The sequence below is a fragment of the Anolis carolinensis genome, chromosome 1 (assembly GCF_035594765.1).
Source record: "Anolis carolinensis isolate JA03-04 chromosome 1, rAnoCar3.1.pri, whole genome shotgun sequence".
NCBI lineage: Eukaryota > Metazoa > Chordata > Lepidosauria > Squamata > Dactyloidae > Anolis > Anolis carolinensis.
In genome coordinates this window covers 309,960,902-309,980,263 of record NC_085841.1, presented here as the reverse complement: position 1 = coordinate 309,980,263, position 19,362 = coordinate 309,960,902, and the positions used below count along the sequence as shown (strand labels likewise).

Here is a 19,362-nt window from a genome sequence, read left to right as displayed (position 1 = left end):
TAAATAAAGTATTATTATTATTAATTTTGCCCCCTCCTCAATATGACTTTCTTTCCAAAGCGGGAGGAGGGCGAAGCGGTACCAAACTCCTGCAAAGAGTCCCAAAGTCCCCCACCGACTCGTGGCCCATAATCCAGAGCGTGGCTCTCCCTTTTTCCCGTGACGCTGGCCCTTTAAGACCTGCTCTCCGAACACTTGCACAGAAAGGGAGTGACCTCTGGGCTTTGACAGCTCCCCTAATAACCAGCCGAACCCTGGCCCCGCCCACCGTGCTCCGATTGGACGCCGGGCCGGTATCCTCTCTCCCCATTGGGCGCCCGCTTCCCCTGAGCGAACCTTTTAGAACTCCGAGGCACAATATTCTGTTACATTGTAGCAAAATGGCGACTGTCATTCACAACCCCCTGAAAGCGTAAGTAGGAATCAAAAATGTACATATTTCCGCGTGGTTTCAATATGAAAAAAGGGCGCCTTTTCCCGTGCATGCTGCCAGGCTGGAGCTGCTGCTTGCCGGCGGCAGGCTCCCCGCCGATCTCCCCAGTTTGGGTGGCTTTTATTCTCGGTGCGTTTGGTGTGCACAAAAGTCTCCCTCCGCTCGGGAATTGATGGGAACCAATTGTCACCGGGGCGTCCGGGGACGGGGAGAGTTTTCGAGGCTCTTTAAAGGGGCGGGTGTCGAGATTTGAGTCGGCAAAGGAAGGAAGGATGGAAGAAAGGATCGACGCCGGGCAGGACTGGGCTGGGATTCGTGCAGCACTTGGGGAGTTCTTTCTTTTGTATGCCTGTCTTCGTGCATTGGTGTGTGCAAGCCCGGGGAGGAAGGGGAGCCCAGGGCTTGGGATGCCTGCCTTGCCTCCCCTCCCCAGCCTTTCCTGCGCCTCTGCGTGGCCGGAGGGGCCGCGCGGACCTTTTTCTTGGCAGGACAAGCTCCGGGTAGAAATATTTCTCTATATACACGCATGTATGGATACTAAGCCCTGAGCCAAAGAGACCGACGGACTTCCTGCGCTGGATGGGAAGTAGCCGCCCGTGAATATATATACTGGGCTGCTGTGAGTTCTCCGAGCTATATGGCCATGTTCCAGAAGCATTCTCTCCTGACGTTTCTCCTGCATCTATGGCAGGTATCCACAGAGGTTGTGAGGTCTGTTGGAAAACTAAGTAAGCGGGGTTTATATATCTGTGTCTGTCTGTTTGGACGTTCCACAGATATATAAAACCCCTCCTGCCTAGTTTCCAACAGACCTCACAATCTCTGAAGATGCGTGCCATAGATGCAGGCGAAACGTCAGGAGGAACATGCAGCCCGGAATACTCACAGCAGCCCAGTGATTCCGGCTATGGAAGCCTTCGACAACACACACACACACAGACATATATAAATAGTTGGAGAGAGAAAGAGATCTGGGTGAGATGAAAAAAATATTTCTCTCCCACTCTATGTATGTGTGCGTATGTATGTGTATATATATATATATATACACACACAGAGAGAGACAGAGTATATATGCTTGGAAAGAGAAACAGTGAGACCTGGGAGAGATGAAACACATTTATATACTGTAGTTGGAAAGAGACCTGGACGATATTTTTCCCCATGAGATTCTGGTGTGAGAGAATTGGCAGTCTGCAAGGTCGTTACCCAGGGGACGCCCGGATGTTTTCTGTGAGAGGCTTCTCTCATGTCCCCGCATGGGACGCTGGAGCTGACAGATGGGAGCTCACACCGCGCTCTTTGGATTCGAACCTCCGACCTTTTGGTCAGCAGTCTTGCCGGCACAAGGGTTTAACCTATTGCGCCACCTGGGCCAGATGAATGAAATACCTATATTTTGCTCCAACTCTCTATACTTAGAAAGAGACCTGAACGAGATGAAATACATAATATATTTCTCTCCAACTCTCGCTCTTGATATATAGTTGGAGAGTGAAGGAGGGAAACCTACGGTAGGAGAGCTGGAAGCCTGCTCGCTTCCCATCCAGCCCAGGAAGCCCGGCGGCAGTCTCTTTGGCTCAGCGTCCGCTGTCTCTGCCCTTCCATCTGTCTGTCCGCCGCATCTCCTTCCCTCCCTCCCCCCCGTCTTTCCCAAAGTAGAAAGGCTTTTGGCTCCTGCATCGGGGGAGGGGTGTGTATGTACGTTTGTGTAGATCTCGGCGTGAGGGACTCAAGGCTCCGGGATTGTGCTGTGTGTATGTTTATTGTGTGTGTGTGTCTCTCTCTCCCTGGGAAGGGAAGGCGAGGGCGGGAGGCGTCCCGACAGGTGCAGCCGGTTCCGGGAAGCAGTCGGAAGGAAGGAAGGAAGGCGCTGCGAAGGGGGAGGACGGCTTTCCTGGGGGAGGGGGAAGGAGGAGGCTGGCTCTTTCGGGCTGGAGGACACTCGCACATTCGCTCGCACAGACACGCAGCCACCCGGCTAATCCCCGAAGGCATTAAGGAGGGAAGGAGGGAAGGAGGGAGAGGGGTGAGGGGGGGGGGGTTTGGCTCAGGTCTGGAGGCGCCGCTCGGCTTCTCCCCCCCCCTCCCCTCCCGCTTCTTGACCTTTCAGGCCTCACGTTTGGCGCCGGAGGAAACGAAAAGGCTGGGCAGGGCGGGGGGCGGCATTCCCCCCCTGTTCCTCCTGAAAGCCAAGGGGCTGCAGCCACTTCCTCCCCCCATGAAGTGCGCTTGGCGAGCAGCTCAGGGCTCTCAGGACGGAGGAGGGGGATGTGTATTCAAAGGCTTAAATGGCCCGAATCACTGGGTTGCTGTGAGTTTCCCGGGCTGTGTGGCTATGTTCCAGAAGCATTCTCTCCTGACGTTTCGCCTGCACCTATGGCAGGCATCCTCAGAGGTTGTGAGGTCTGTTGGACACTAGGCAAGTGGGGTTTATATATCTGTAAAATGTCCACAAGTGTGAATGTTGTAATTAATCACCTTGATTAGTGGGCTGTTGTGAGTTTTCATCTTGATTAGCATTCAATGGACTTGCAGTTTCAACGCCTGGCTTATTCTTGCCTGGGGGAGTCCTTTGTTGGGAGTTGTTAGCTGGCCCTGATTGTTTCATGCCTGGAATCCCCCTCTTTTCAGAGTGTTGTTCTTTGTTTATTGTCCTGATTTTAGAACTCTTGTCTGCTTGAGGGAGGTGTGAATGTTGCAAATGGCCACCATGACTAGAGGCGACTTCTTAAAAACAGGGCGTCTTTCGAAGGGGCTATTGGTTCTTCTCAGCACTGTGTGTGTGTGTGGAGGGGGGTGGGGCGAATCTCTTCCCGTAGGTTTTCCCTATGGAAGGTTGACCTCGAAATGCCCCGCAACTCCACCATTCCCTTCGCTGAATCTAATTGGGGGGGGGAGGGGGGGGGCTCCGTGATCCCCGCCCCCAGGACTCTTTACCGTGGGATGGGATCTCACGCGAGGCCCGCGACGCGGGTGGAGAAAGGCAAAGCACAGGCGGAGAGGCGAGCGTCTAAGTAGTCTCTCTCCCCGTTTTGCCCCTTTGCTTCGCCCCGGCCTCCCACTGGAGACGCGGGGCGGCGCGCGCGGGCTTAGAAGCACTTCTTCTCCGGGTGTGTGTGGGTCCCAGCCCCAGCCCCCCCTCCGCGCGAGGCCATTCGGGATTAAGGGCGCCCGCTCCCGTTCCCTCCTCAAAGCAAAAGAGAGGAAGGAAGGAAAGCGCTTCAACTGAAGTTTCTTTGAGGGAAAGAGCGCGCCTTCCCCTCTCGTCTTTTCAGAGCCAACTTGGCAGAGTTTGATCCGGCCTCACGGCCCCGCCCCCCTGTCTCCAAGTGGGGTGTCCCACAAACAAAGTAAAAAAAAAACTTGGCATGATACTAAATGTCCTTTGACCAGTAGCTGGCCACTTGGAGTACCTCTGGTGTTGCATGTGGCAGGGCTCAGGCTGCATTGTAATGTGGTTTGCTCTTCTCCACACTCGCATGTGGTGAACTCCACTTTGTGGCCCCATTTCTTAAGGTTGGCTCTGCATCTCGTGATGCCAAAGCGCAGTCTGTTCAGCACCTTCCAAGTTGCCCAGTCTTCTGTGTGCCCAGGAGGGAGTATCTCATCAGGCGTCAGCCGCTGATTAAGGTTCCAGGTTCTAGCCTGCCACTTTTGGACTCGCTTGCTGAGATGTTCTTGCGAGTAGCTCTGTAGATCTTAAAAAGCTATTTCTTGATTTAAGGTGTTGGTAGGTAAAGGTAAAGGTTTCCCCTGACATTAAGTCATGTCTGACTCTGGGGGTTGGTGCTCATCTCCATTTCTAAGCTGAAGAGCTGGCGTTTCCATAGACACTTCCAAGGTCATGTGGCCAGCATGACTGCATGGAGCGCCATTACCTTCCCGCCGGAGCAGTACCTATTGATCTACTCACATTGGCATGTTTTTGAACTGCTAGGTTGGCAGAAGCTGGAGCTAACAGCGAGCGCTCACTCCGCTCCTAGGATTTGAACCTGGGACCTTTCGGTCTGCAAGTTCAGCAGCTCAGTGCTTTAACACACTTCGCTACCAGGGCTCCTACTGGAGTGTTGGTATGCTGGCTGATATCCAAACAAGGGATGGGCCAGAGATGTCACTGCCTTGGTCCTGTCATTATTGGCTGCTACTTTGCGACAGATATCAGGTGGTGCAATGCCAACTAAACAGCATGATTTCTCCAGTGGTCTGGGGCATAGACATCCTGTGAAAATGTGGCATGTCTCATTAAGAGCTACGCCCACTGTTTTAATGTGGTGAGATGTGTTCCACACTGGGCATGCATACTCAGAGCATGCAAAGCGCCAGGACAGATGTCTTCACTGTGTTTGGTTGTGATCCCCCGTTGTGCCAGTCTGCTTTTGTATGTTATTGTTTCTAGCTTTTGCTTGATATTCAAGCAGTGTTCTTGTAAGTCATAGCACGGTCCAGGGTAACTCCAAAGTATTTTGATGTGCTGCAATGCTCCAGTGGGATTCCTTCCAAGGTAATCCCCAGAGCTTGAGATGCTTGTCTGTTCTTAAAGTGAAAAGCACATGTCTGTGTTTTAGATAGATTAGAGACAGGGCTGGCCCTAGGTAATTTTCAAGTGTAAGCAAACAATATTTTGGTGCTCCCCCCAAAACCAATCACTGTGATGACCCATGGGCCTTGTAGTCCTGCTCAGGACATTGTAATTCCTGATGAAGATGAAAACTTGGGTTTTTTACCTTCCCAGTCTGAACTGGATTCCTCTCAGCCAGATCTTTCCCAGGCAGATCTGGGAACCTTGCACCTGCAAGAAAGTTGTCTCCCAGAAGTATGTCAAACAAACCCAGAGCCTACTTCTCCCGTGTTCTTGCGCCGGGAGTTTTGTAAACAACAGAGAAGTTTGGAATCAGCTTCGCGCAGGAGTGCGAGGATTGCAGCTAAGAATGTAGCCAATTAAGACTGCTTCTCGTGAGAATCTTTAAGGAGTTTAACATCTGGTCTCAGAGTTTAGCTTTCGTTTCTGATTCCCAGAGAACTGCTTCGGTGGGAAAGTTAGACTCTATATAGGTGTTTTAACCGCGTAGTAACTTCGCGGAGTCAATTCGTCAACCTACGGAGCGAGTTGTGTCTGGACAGCGCGCTCCGTTTCAAGCCTCGCTCCTGCTCAAGCCTTGCCTTGCTATCCAGCCTTCGCCTTGCTTCCCAGCCTTTGTTTATCTACGGACTTTGCCTTGTTTCCCAGGACCTATCCTTGCCTTGTTCCACGGATTTTACCAAGTTATTCCACGGACCTTGTTCTTGTTCCTAGTTACCTTGCTCCACGTTTTGAGCCTTGTTTCAAGTATCAAGTATTTCCTAGCCTTGCTCAAGTTTATGGACTAAAGGACCTTGTCAACTCCCCTCACTTTGCCTGGCAAAGTGAGTGTTTCGGTTATTGGATTACAACTTTGGACCTTAATATTTCATATTGGACATTATTTCTTTGGACTAATTTTGACCTTTCCTGAAAGGTCTGCTTCTGGACTATCTTTTACATTTGCTTTTACTAACTTTATATATTTCCTTAATAAAGATATTAGATAGAATCTGGCCTCTGCGTATGGTTATTGGTGCTCTGTAGCCTGGGTCGTGACAGTTTGACTCCGCCACCCTAAGCACCAATTAACCTCGGCCAGAATGTCTACCGGAACCGTGCCCGGTGGGCAGCCACTGAGCTACACCATCAGCAAGGACGAAGTGGATCGCATCCGCGACAGACTCAACGCCCAGGATGGAGAAATAAAGGGCTTGCGGGAGCGCGGAATCCGCCTCCCGGCCATGGCGTTGCCTACCAAGTTTACTGGAGAAGCTTCTAAGGTTCATGTTTTCCGTCGCCAATGTCAAGCTTATCTAGAGGCCCGTGATGCCGAGTTTCCCCAAGAAGACATCAAAGTGGCGTGGGTTTACAGTCTTCTAGACGGCCCAGCGGCCAATTGGGCGACGGCACTGTTCGACCAAGCCTCTCCACACCTAAGATCAGCGCAACACTTCTTGGACCACCTCAAGGAGACTTGGGGAATCGAGGACAATTTGGAGGCAGCCGGTCACAAACTCCGTCGCCTTTTCCAAGGAGACAGACCTATGTCTCAGTATATAGCCGAGTTCCGAGTGCTGGCCCACAACACCGGCTGGAACGATGTAGCCCTCAGAGGACAATTCCGGGAGGGTCTCAACATTGAAATGCTGGAAGAAATCTCCAAGGTGGATCCTCCCCAGACCCTCGAGGCACTCATTGATCAATGTTTACGGGCTGAAGTCATGATTGCCAACAGGAAACAGTGGGTTCGAGGCCAGGGCAGTAGAGCCGGGGCAAAACCCCCCGCTCCCGCCAGCGTTCAGCCACGTCCAGTGTGGAGACCCCCACCGCCAACCCCATACCCCAGAGGAGGCGAGGAGGTGCCGATGCAGTTGGGCAATGTGCGTCCCAGACTAGATGCCGCCGAGAAGGCCCGTCGTCAACGCTTAAACCTCTGTTGGTACTGCGGGAACGGGGGCCACTTCGCCAGAGAGTGCCCAGCCAAAGGGAAGCCTGCCGCCCGTCTTGCGGCGGCGTCCTCCACGGAGACGAAGGCGTCTGAGCCGACTGGCACACAGCCGGCGGGGGAAGCCAACGACCGGGTGTAGAGAGGCTCGCCAACCCGGTCAAAAAATCCATTCAAGAGCCGCCAACCGGGGTCCTGTTCCTTCTCGTGGTCACATTATGGTCAGCAAAAAGGGGACCCGTCATGATCCACGCCATGATAGACTCTGGAGCTACCAACAATTTCATTGATAGAGAGTATGCCGACTCTCTGGGATTACAATATCATGATTTCAAGAATGCCCGTGTGGTGCAAGCCATAGACGGCCGCCCCCTCAAGACGGGCCCCGTAAGTCAGTGGTCGGAACCCACCAGGATGTGGATAAGGGAACATATGGAAGAGATTTCCTTCTTTGTTACCGAGGTTCCCCATTTCCCTGTGATTTTGGGAATTCCATGGCTGACTCTCCACGACCCTAACATCTCCTGGTCCAACAGAGAACTGCAGTTTGCTTCACCGTACTGCCAAAACCATTGCCTCGTAGCCAAGGTCTGCCATGCCACAGACACCGAGCCCATCATCACCTTGCCAAAGAAGTACTCCGAGTATTGGGATGTATTCAATGAGAAAGAAGCCGAAAAATTACCCCCACATAGACCTTATGACTGTGCCATTGACTTGGTGGAGGGGGCCCCGATCCCGCGAGGGCATCTCTACTCCCTGACTGAACCAGAGCAAGAAGCTCTCAGGGAATTCATAGAGACAAACCTTCGCAAGGGATTCATCAGACCCTCTCAATCCCCAGCCGCCTCCCCAGTGATGTTTGTGAAGAAGAAGTCAGGGGAACTACGCTTGGTGGTGGACTACAGAGCATTGAACAATATCACCAAGCGGAACAGCTATCCCCTGCCCTTAATCTCGGATCTACTGGATCGGCTTCGAGGAGCCAAGGTTTACACCAAGCTGGATCTTCGGGGGGCTTACAACTTAATTCGCATCAGGGAAGGGGACGAGTGGAAGACCGCCTTCCAGACCAAATTCGGATTATTCGAGTCCCGAGTTATGAATTTCGGTTTATGCGGAGCTCCCGCAACGTTCCAGCATTTTGTCAATGACATTTTTCAGGACTATCTAGACAGGTTCTTGATAATCTACCTGGACGATTTTCTGGTGTTTTCTAGATCACAATCAGAACATGAGAACCACGTCAAAATGGTGTTACAACGATTGCGGGATCATGGACTTTATGCCAAGCTGGAAAAATGCGCCTTTGATCTACAAGAGGTAGATTTCCTTGGTTACCGCATCTCGCCTCTAGGGCTTTCCATGGATCCAGCCAAGGTTTCAGCAGTATTGGAATGGCGGGCGCCAACTAACAAGAAAGAGGTGCAGCGTTTCTTGGGGTTCGCGAACTATTACCGCAAGTTCATTCCAGATTTTGCCCGCTGGTCCGACCCCATCACTAGCTGCATCCGTGGAAAGCAGCCTTTCCGCTGGACTGATCAAGCAGAGAAAGGGTTCCAGCAACTAAAGAAACTATTCACCTCCCAGCCAATTCTACAGCACCCAAATCCTGGAACCCCTTTTGTTGTGCAAGCGGACGCCTCTGATGTGGCAATTGGGGCTGTACTCTTACAACCGGTGGGAGATCACCTCCATCCCTGTGCCTTTTACTCTCGTCAACTAACCACACCAGAGAGGAATTACACCATTTGGGAAAAAGAACTACTGGCCATAAAGGCAGCCTTTGAAACTTGGAGACATTGGCTAGAAGGGGCCAAATTTCCCATTGAAGTCCACACTGATCATCGTAATCTAGAACATCTAAGAACTGCCCGCAAACTAAATCAGAGGCAGCAACGTTGGGCTTTATTCTTCGAACGTTTCGACTTCCAGATTCATTATGTGACCCCAGCCCAGACCAAGCAAGCAGACGCCCTGTCACGTAAACCGGAATACGCTGCAGGACGCAAGGAGACCTTTGAATCTCAACTATTACAACCCGGGAACTTTGCCACGCTCACAGTGGGGAACACCAAATCCATTCCCATTGGTTCAGCTTCCTCTACTCCAGGACCCCTCTGTGCTCAAGAAATCAGGGCTAGTCAGCAAGCAGATGCCTGGGCGCAGGACCAACTTCGCCAAGGTCTGCATTTTCCCTTTTCGCTTAAGGATGGGCTGCTTTGCTATAGAAATCATGTTTATATCCCACCCGGACCGGGCAGGGAAAAAGCGCTTCGTCTGTGTCATGATTGCAAACCAGCAGGACACTTCGGACTATTTAAAACCATGCATCTGATCCTAAGGGATTTTTGGTGGCCCAAGATCCGCAAGGATGTGGAGAAATATGTCAACACCTGCCCAGTATGCCAGCGCTCCAAGATAAGAAGGGAGAAGCCCTCAGGGCTTTTACACCCCCTTCCTACCCCATCTCGCCCATGGGAAATAATTTCTGCGGATTTCATCACTGACCTACCACCTTCCTGTGGATTCACCACGATCTTAGTGGTGGTGGACCTTTTCACCAAGTTAGCCCATTTCATTCCCTGCGAAGGCCTCCCCACGGCCAAAGAGACTGCGGATCTATTCCTTCAACATGTTTTCAGACTACATGGATTGCCCAAGAGTTTAGTCACAGACCGTGGATCTCAATTCACCTCTCGTTTTTGGAAGGCGCTACAAAAACTATTGGGCATAGACTCTCGCTTATCTTCAGCTCATCATCCCCAAACAGATGGGCAAACAGAGCGCACCAATGCCACTTTGGAGCAGTATCTTCGCTGTTATGTAAACTACCAACAGGACAATTGGGCTTCTCTGTTACCACTGTCTGAGTTTGCCTACAACAATGGAGTTCAAGCTTCTACAAAAGAAACGCCGTTCTTTGCAAACTACGGCTTCCATCCACGGTTCTTTCCCCCCGTCATTGAAACTTCAGAAGTTCCCGCAGCAGAGGATTGGCTGCAGGAACTCACAGCGGTGCAACAACTTTTGCTCCAGCAACTGGACCAAGCCAAGGAGGACTATAAACACCACGCTGACAAACACCGCCAGCCGGGCCCCGAAATCAAGGTAGGAGATCGGGTTTTTCTGTCCACTCGCTTTCTGCCCTCCCACCGCCCTTGCCGGAAGTTAGATGCCCGTTTCATTGGCCCCTATCCAGTGGTGGCGCAATTAAACCCCGTGACTTTCAAACTCCAACTTCCGCGTTCAATGCGCATTCACCCAGTGTTTCACCGTTCCCTGCTCCTTCCGGCGGATGGTGTGCGTCCTGATACAGACCAACCGGCCCCCCCTCCTGTTTTGATGAATGGGGAGGAGGAGTTCGAGGTTGAGGACATTTTGGATTCTCGCTTTCACCGCCGCCGCCTACAATATCTCATTGACTGGGTGGGTTTTGGCCCTGAGGAACGCTCTTGGGAAGACGCCTCCACAGTCCATGCTCCTGAGCTAACCCGTCGCTTTCATCAGACCTATCCCGCCAAGCCGCGACCTCGCGCCTCGGGGAGAGGGCCCCAGTTTGGGAGGGGCCTTGAGGAGGGGGATAGTGTGATGACCCATGGGCCTTGTAGTCCTGCTCAGGACATTGTAATTCCTGATGAAGATGAAAACTTGGGTTTTTTACCTTCCCAGTCTGAACTGGATTCCTCTCAGCCAGATCTTTCCCAGGCAGATCTGGGAACCTTGCACCTGCAAGAAAGTTGTCTCCCAGAAGTATGTCAAACAAACCCAGAGCCTACTTCTCCCGTGTTCTTGCGCCGGGAGTTTTGTAAACAACAGAGAAGTTTGGAATCAGCTTCGCGCAGGAGTGCGAGGATTGCAGCTAAGAATGTAGCCAATTAAGACTGCTTCTCGTGAGAATCTTTAAGGAGTTTAACATCTGGTCTCAGAGTTTAGCTTTCGTTTCTGATTCCCAGAGAACTGCTTCGGTGGGAAAGTTAGACTCTATATAGGTGTTTTAACCGCGTAGTAACTTCGCGGAGTCAATTCGTCAACCTACGGAGCGAGTTGTGTCTGGACAGCGCGCTCCGTTTCAAGCCTCGCTCCTGCTCAAGCCTTGCCTTGCTATCCAGCCTTCGCCTTGCTTCCCAGCCTTTGTTTATCTACGGACTTTGCCTTGTTTCCCAGGACCTATCCTTGCCTTGTTCCACGGATTTTACCAAGTTATTCCACGGACCTTGTTCTTGTTCCTAGTTACCTTGCTCCACGTTTTGAGCCTTGTTTCAAGTATCAAGTATTTCCTAGCCTTGCTCAAGTTTATGGACTAAAGGACCTTGTCAACTCCCCTCACTTTGCCTGGCAAAGTGAGTGTTTCGGTTATTGGATTACAACTTTGGACCTTAATATTTCATATTGGACATTATTTCTTTGGACTAATTTTGACCTTTCCTGAAAGGTCTGCTTCTGGACTATCTTTTACATTTGCTTTTACTAACTTTATATATTTCCTTAATAAAGATATTAGATAGAATCTGGCCTCTGCGTATGGTTATTGGTGCTCTGTAGCCTGGGTCGTGACAATCACTGAAAAATAAAAGATAGATTCTTCCCCAGTCTCCAACAGACCTCAACCTCGGAGAATGCCTACTATAGATGTGGCAAAACGTCAGGAGGGAATGCCTCTGGAACATGGCCCCTTCCCTTCCCAGCTGTGCGCTCTGAGTCCAGCGGTGACGGCCAGGCTTCAGTGCTGAACCGGGATGGCTGTCCCTGCCTGGGCCAGCTGGCTGTCACCACTTGGCTCAGAGCGCGCTCAGTTGGAAAGGGAAGGGGGTGGAGCTCCTCATTCAGGCAGCCCCTCCCCCCTTCCAGGCTGAGGCTGAGCACTCTGAGCTGAGTGCAGAGGGCCAGGCCTGGGCGCTGAACTGGAATGAAGAAAGGCACCCTTGCAACCCTCCCTGGGTGCTCCAGGCCCTGGAGCCTCAATGGCACCCCTAGCGGATTTTGTGCCACCCGTCGTTGCTTACCCGGCTTATAGCTTCAGCCGCCCCTGATTAGGGATCAGCTGGTTTTCCCTGTAATAGGCAGTAAGAGCACCTAAAGCTTCGGAGAAATTCTGTTCAATTGTTTCAAATTTCCCTGCTTGAGCAGCGATGGCCCAAGGGACATGAGAGAAGCCTTCCCGCAGGATCGTGACACATCCGGTCGTCCCCTGGGCAACGTCTTTGTAGATGGCTGATTCTCTCACAATCAGAAGCAACTTGCAATATGCAACCAACCAAACAACAACAACAATAAAATAATACTTTATTTGTACTCTGCCCTATCTCCCTGAGGGGACTCAGAGTGGTTTGGCCCAATTGTATCTTTGGTGAGGTGCAGGGCTGTAGCTGTGGTGGTGGTGGTGGGGTTAGGGGTTCAACCCCCCCCCCCCAAATTTTCAGGTTTATAAAAACATCCTGGTTTATTCATGAATTTTAATTGATTAACCAAATCCCCATGAGTATCCACTGATGTTTATCAATGGAGCCCAATTTCTAAATTATTTTGTATTATGGAACTACTTTTCATGATTCGCTAAAAAATGTTTAACCCCCCTCCCATTTTTTTCTGGCTATGGTCCTGGTGGGGTTCAAGGGGCTCTTTGATTGCAGGGGAACTATAAATCCCAGCAACTACAACTCCCAAATGTCAAGGTCTATTTCCCCCAAAATCCACCAGTGTTCAAATTTGGGCATATTAAGTATTCCTGCCAAGTTTGGTCCAGATCCATCATTGTTTGAGTCCACAGTGCTCTCTGGATGTAGGTGAACTATAACTCCAAAACTCAAGGTCAATGCCCACCAAACCCTTCCAGTATTTCCTGTTGATCATTGGAGTTCTGTGTGCCAAGTTTGGTTCAATTCCATCCTTGGTGGAGTTCTGAATGCTCTTTGATTGTAGGTGAACTATAAATCCCAGCAACTACAACTCTCAAATGACAACCCCATCAGTATTAAAATTTGGGCGTATGGGGTATTTGTGCCAAATTTGATCCAGTGAATGAAAATATATCCTGCATATCAGATATTTACATTATGATTCATGAGAGTTATGAAGTACTGTAGCAATGAAAATAATGTTATGGTTGGGGTCACTACAACATGAGGAACTGTGTTAAGGGGTTGCGGCATTAGGAAGGTTGAGAACCACTGTTCTATAAGGTATCAGTGACTTGAAGTATCTCTCTCAGGGCAGGGTGGGGAAGAGGCAGCACCACCCCCCCTCCTTGGCTCCGGGATTACATTTATTTACATCAGGAGGCTTTTGCCATTCATCATTGCCTCCCTCGTGCCACGCGACCCAACTTGGAGCCCTCGGCAGACGGGAAAGGCTGCATTCATCCTGTAGCCTGAAGTCTCTCCCCCTCTCTTGTTCCCTCCCTCCTTCCAACTCTTCCTCTACCTCCTGTCTCTCTCCTCTGTCTTTCCCACTCTTTCCCCCTCTTTCCTCCTCCTGAAGAACCTAAGGCTGGCTTTCTCCCCCCCTTTCCCTCCCACCCCTTCTAGATGGGAGGGGGCCCCTGGACTGGGAACAATGGCCATCCCAAGGGTGGGGGGTCCCAGGGGTGCCTTTGGAGCCAGTCTGAGTGATCGTCGCTACCCGTCTGCCCAGTGTGTTGAAAAAAAAAGGAAAGGTTTCTTTGAGTTGCTGTGAGTTTTCCGTACTATATGACCATGTTTCAGAAACATTTTCTCCTGATGTTTTGCCTGTATCTATGGCTGGCATCCTATGTGGACAAGTCTACATAGAGACCACCAAATGCAGCATTGCCCAGACACAAATCAAGGAACATGAAAGGCATGGCAGACCAACTCAACCAGAAATGTCAGCCATAGCAGAGCAATTGATGAACCAACCTGGACACGGTATGTTATTTGAGAACACAGAAGTGCTGGGCCACTCTAACAACCACCATGTCAGGACGCAGAGAAGCCATTGAAATTCACAAGCATGTGGACAATATCAACAGAAAGAAGGAATCAATGAAAATGAACAAAATCAGGCTTCCAGTATTAAAAAAACCCCAAAATCAGGGCAGTAAAGAAAGAACAACACTCAGAAGACAGAGGAATTCCAGACATGAAACAATCAGGGCCAGTTAACCTTCCAACAAAGGATTCCCCCAGGCAAGAAGCAGCCAAGCTTTGAAGCTGCAAGGCCATTCAGTGCTAATCAAGGTGGCCAATTACAACATTCACACTTGCCTCAAGCAGACAAGAGTTCCACAGATATATACAGTAGAGTCTCACTTATCCGAGCTAAACGGGCCAGCAGAAACTTGGATAAGCAAATATCTTGGATAATAAGGAGGGATTAAAACCTATTAAACATCAAATTAGGTTATGATTTTACAAATTAAGCACCAAAACATCATGTTATACAACAAATTTGACAGAAGAAGTAGTTCAATATGCAGTAATGTTATGTTGTAATTACTGTATTTACGAATTTAGCACCAAAATATCATGATATATTGAAAACATTGACTACAAAAATGGCTTGGATAATCCAAGGCTTGGATAAGCGAGGCTTGGATAAGTGAGACTCTACTGTATGTAAACCCCACTTGCCTAGTTTCCAACAGACCGCACAACCTCTGAGGATGCCTGCCATAAATGTGGGTGAAATGTCAGGAGAGAATGCTTCTGGGGCACAGCCATACAGCCTGGCAAACTCTCAGGAACCCAGACAAAAGTTTTTTCTCCCACCCTGGAATTTCCATAGATATATAAACAACACTTGACAAGCTCAGTGTAGAAATATAAATCTATACACACGTATGTATTGATATTAAACCCTGAGCCAAAGAGACTGTTGGACTTTCTGCGCTGGATGGGAAGAAGCTGCCTCCGAATATACTAGGTTGCTGTGAGTTTTCCGGGCTGTATGGCCATGTTCCAGAAGCATGCCCAGACCTTCATTAGAGAGCCCTTCCTTCCTTCTCATCAAACTTCAACTCCTGGGATTTCATAACATTGAGCCATGGCAGCTAAAGTGGTGCCAAACTCATTCATTTTATAGCAGGCTGTTAGGAATTGTGGGAGCTGAAGTCCAAAACACCTGAAGGGCCAAAGTTGGCCCATGCTTGTTGTGCAGTGTATCCCCCTCCCATATTTGGAGCAATGCACTATCCATTACATTTTTGTTTCTGTGCTTCCTCACTCCTGATCCCATCAGACATCAGTCAGTAGTCCATGGTCTCTGAACAAGTCCTTACAAGTCCTTTGGACCTAGCTAGGTCTTTTGCATGCCAATATACTCTTTTTAAACATGTTGCTATTTGGATAGATTTGGACTGAACAAGGCCTGAGCAGTACTGTTGATGACAGAGTGACTCGGAGGCCTCTCATTCATAAAGTTGCCATAATCTGGTCAACTTGCAAGCTGTTAATAATAAAGCTTGGTGCCTGGAAAACTGATTATACGATTATATGAATGTAAACAGTAGGCTTGCTGAGCATATTTGAGGTGTTTTCCTCTATTACTATGTGTTTTGTGCTTAGTGTGATCACTCTCATATTAAAGAACCATTTTTGTACTCCTGCAGCGGTTCTCAATCTGGGGTCCCCAGGTGTTTTTGGAATACAACTCCCAGAAATGCCAGCCAGTTTACCAGCTGTTAGGATATCTGGGAGTTGAAGCCCAAAAACATCTGGGGACCCCAGTTTGAGAACCACTGTGCTACAGGTTCATGTACTTTCTAGAAAGTGTATTTGGGGGCAGGGGGCCTGGGATGTGTGACAGGGCTACTCTGCTTGACTTATGGAAGGTTGTTTTTATTGTGTGCCTTCAAGTTGTTTCTGTCAACTTTGAATATCATAAAGGCACCAGGTTCTGTCTGATTTTGGAAGCTAAGCAGTATTAGTTCAAGTTAGTTCTTGGATGGGTGACTTCCAATGAATACCAGGTGCTTTTAGAGGAAGGACCTGACAAAACCACCTCTGAGTATTCCTTGCCTAAGAAACCCCTTTGAAATTAATGGGCTTATCACAAGTTGACAGGAAAATTAAATTCACTTATACATACACACACAAGTAAAACCTATCATGAAGGTTTCTTGGCAAGATTTGTTCAGAGGGACCTGCCTCTCTGAGGGTGAGAATGTGTGACTTGTCCAAGGTCATCGAGTAGGTTTCAATGGCCAAATACACCCTAATAGGGGCAATATGAAGGGACTACCCCAATCTGTCCCTTCAAATGAAATTTCTGGCATTGTAAGAATACAAAACTTCAGTTGAATATTTGGAAATACAGTTTAGGGATCCAAAGAAAAGGGGCAGGCAAAATTATGGTGGTAATACGAGTGCTCTAGGTGTGAATGTTTCTCAATCTCTCACTCTGCAATGCTAGAAATTTAGGAATGGAACAAAAGTTTCATTTGGGAGGGCAAATTCTTCAGAGTAATGCCATTATCTCTCTCTTTCCCCCACCCAACTATACACTTCAGACTTCACATTACATTGCTGGTTCTTACTGTATCACTCCCGATTCTCAGGAGAACTTTTTAAGGGGTACAAGGAAAGTCAGCCCTGGAGGTCGGGTCAAATGGAAGTATATGGAGGTGGCAGCAGGTGCAGTGAAGGATTTTCTTCTCTTTCCTAAACATAAATAAATAAAATAAAGTGTCTGTTCCTTATGACTGTGTGGTCAACTTATGTCATATAGTTGTCCTGGAAGACTTAGACACTCATAGTAATAACACCGTTCTAGACATTTGTAGGTCCTCCACATGATTCTATGGTCAGTCTCTGCAGAAGTTGTCCATATAGTTGCACCTAGAGAGAGGTATTCTCTTTGGTAAAAAAAATGCCTTTTTAAATTTGCAGTTGTTTAACTATTGTGGGGGTCCTGGACCTCTAATCCCAGTGAATGCAGAGGACTTTGGAAGAGCCCTAGTGTAGATTCAATAATACCCTATCCTTAACTTCGAAACCCTCTTAGATAATCAGGTTATGTATAGATGTCTTTTTTTTCTCTTTTTGTAGCATTAGCCCCTCCCCTTTCCCACTCCCCAATCCATATATTTTATTTTATTTTATCTTATTATGATGTTCATAAAAGACTCAATAAAAATTATTTTAAAAAATAAATCTCTAAAGACAACCTCATAAAAAGTGTGGAATAAATGTACACGGAAGTCAAAAGAATGCATAAACCTTTAGGTCGGAAGCTCTTGAGTGAGGACTCATGCTTCTGTAGACCCATCTGTAAAGGCCATTGCCAAGAAAATATATATCTGCTAGTATGGTCAGTATTTGTATATCGAATGTGGTCCTCAGGAAAGGGACATTTTTATTCTTGGTTCCAAGCAGCAAAATATATCTGACTAGCCTTGAATGCAGGTGCCTATGCTGGGGAAGGACAAGGAGGTCAGGAATTCTTTGGCATAAGTACACCACTTGTGTAGAACCAGATACACATGTATGTATGCTCCCGATGAGGAGTGGCTTAAAGAGGAATAATAATAATAATAATAATAATAATAATAATAATAATAATAATAATAATAATAATAAATTATGCTACCACCCTCTCCCAGAGGGACTTGGGATGGCTCACAGAACACTCAAGGTGTGTCATACAAAATACAAGTGCAAAACAAAACAAAACAGACAATAAACAGTCAAACACAATGTCATAAATTCACAGTACCCCCTGGAACAATGGCTCAGAACAATGGGTTCAATAACAGCAAAGGAAATTCCACCTGAACATTAGGAAAGAATTCTTGATCATAAGAGCTGTTCAACAGTGGAACTCACTGCCTTGGATTGTGGTGGAAGCACCTCTGGAGGTTTTCAAGCAGAGGCTGGATGGCCATCTGTTGGGGGTGCTTTCATTGTGCAGTTCCTGCATAACGGGGTAGGACTGGATGCCTCTTCCAACCCTATGGTTCTAGTGGGCATTGGTGTGTGTAAGCCAGGTTAGTCTTTAAGGGGCCCAAAGCTTTAGAAAGTCAGCAGTCATTATACCAGGTCCTGGCAAAGATATCCACCAGATGTACTTGGCCTCCCATCAGCTTGTCAATCTAGCCAATGGGAAGGGATTGGAAAGCTGCAGTCCAAAAACATCTGGAAAGTTGCCCTTCTCCACATAGCATGGATCCATATCTATTAACATGCAAATAAACACCTGGTGGTAATGACAAAGCCAAGGACTGCCTTGCTCAATAGTCCTGGAAGCAAAGCTCAGATAAAAATAGTGACTGTGTGCAAGTAGACACAGCAACATTTGCATGAAGGTTTCCACAGCTCTGAACCAGCCCTGGTCTAGCTTATAGGTGGGACTTGTGGCCCTCCACTTGTGTTGGATTGCATATCCCAGCATTCTCTGCCATTGGTGAGGGCTGCTGGGACTTGTGGTTCAACAACAATTTGGATGCTCAGTTCTCACCTCTGCCTCAGTCAGTCTCATTGACTAAAGTATGACAAAAACCTATCCATTATCAGCTCTAGATGTAATAAAATATGATCAAGATATGCTGCCTCAGAATGTGGTGGAATCTCCTTCTCTGGATGTTTTTAACCAGAGGTTGAACGACCATCTGTCGGGGGTGCTTTGATTACATGTTCCTGCATGGCAGAGTGGGGTTGGACTGGATGACCATTTGTGGTCTCTTCCAACTCTGTGATTCTAAGACAATGCTATTAAAAATGTAATACCCAATTCAAAAACAGAAGTCTGTCATGGAGTGTTATTTTCTAATTGTACAGAAGCCAGAATCTTGAGTTGTACTTTTATGGAGCAATGTACCAGCAATGTTATACATGGGTTGGGTAGATGTCTGGAAAAAGAACTAACCTCAGAAAGGTCACTTGTGGAGATTACAGCTCCCAGAATCCCCAGCTAGTACAATTAGCACCCTTTCCCCCAAGCTCTGAATGTGGGACATTGGCACAATATGTATTGGTCAGGAACCAATTCAGACAAGTTATGCAAACGCTACAGTTCTGCTATGTTAGCAATTATGCAAGCAAGAATTGCTGCAGATGTGGCACCATGTCAAAAACATTTAAGTTGCACAGGTTGCAGGCATGGGAAAGATTTGGGATTGTCACCTATTTTTATTGGTTTGTTTTGTAATGAGCAAGCTGGCTTGCCTTTGAAAGCTTCTGGCCAGTCCAGGAATGCATCCGATGGAAACTTTGCCAAATTTCTGCATGGTAGGAATAGCTTCTGCTCTTGTAATTCTGCCTGTCAAAGAACTCTTTAAAGCACAAAAGGCAATCCTATTGTGATGGGGTGTGGCCCAAGAGTGGGAATGAGTTTTTTCTCTCCTTTCATCATAAATTTGGCAGCATAACAGCTGTTCATACCTACATACCTGGCATGACTGGTATATTTATGAGACCATTGTGAATGCAAAGGGCAGGGACTGTCTTTTCATTGAGTTCAGAA

General features: G+C 48.3%; 1 protein-coding gene across 4 annotated transcripts in view; it reads left to right on the top strand.

Moving 5' to 3' along the window:
- Positions 1-301: 301 nt before the first annotated feature.
- The window catches only part of dpf3 (double PHD fingers 3), a 235,960-nt gene continuing 216,899 nt past the window's right edge, over positions 302-19,362 (top strand). For 3 of the 4 annotated variants that reach the window (XR_001730046.2, XM_008103841.3, XM_062968091.1), the window contains exon 1: positions 302-412. Coding sequence is in view for 3 of the 4 variants with exons in the window: in XM_008103841.3 (XP_008102048.1) it covers positions 381-412 (32 nt within the window). In the remaining variant the exon portion in view is untranslated. The remainder of the gene's footprint in view (positions 413-19,362) is intronic. The other variant, XM_008103848.3, reaches the window with a different exon arrangement.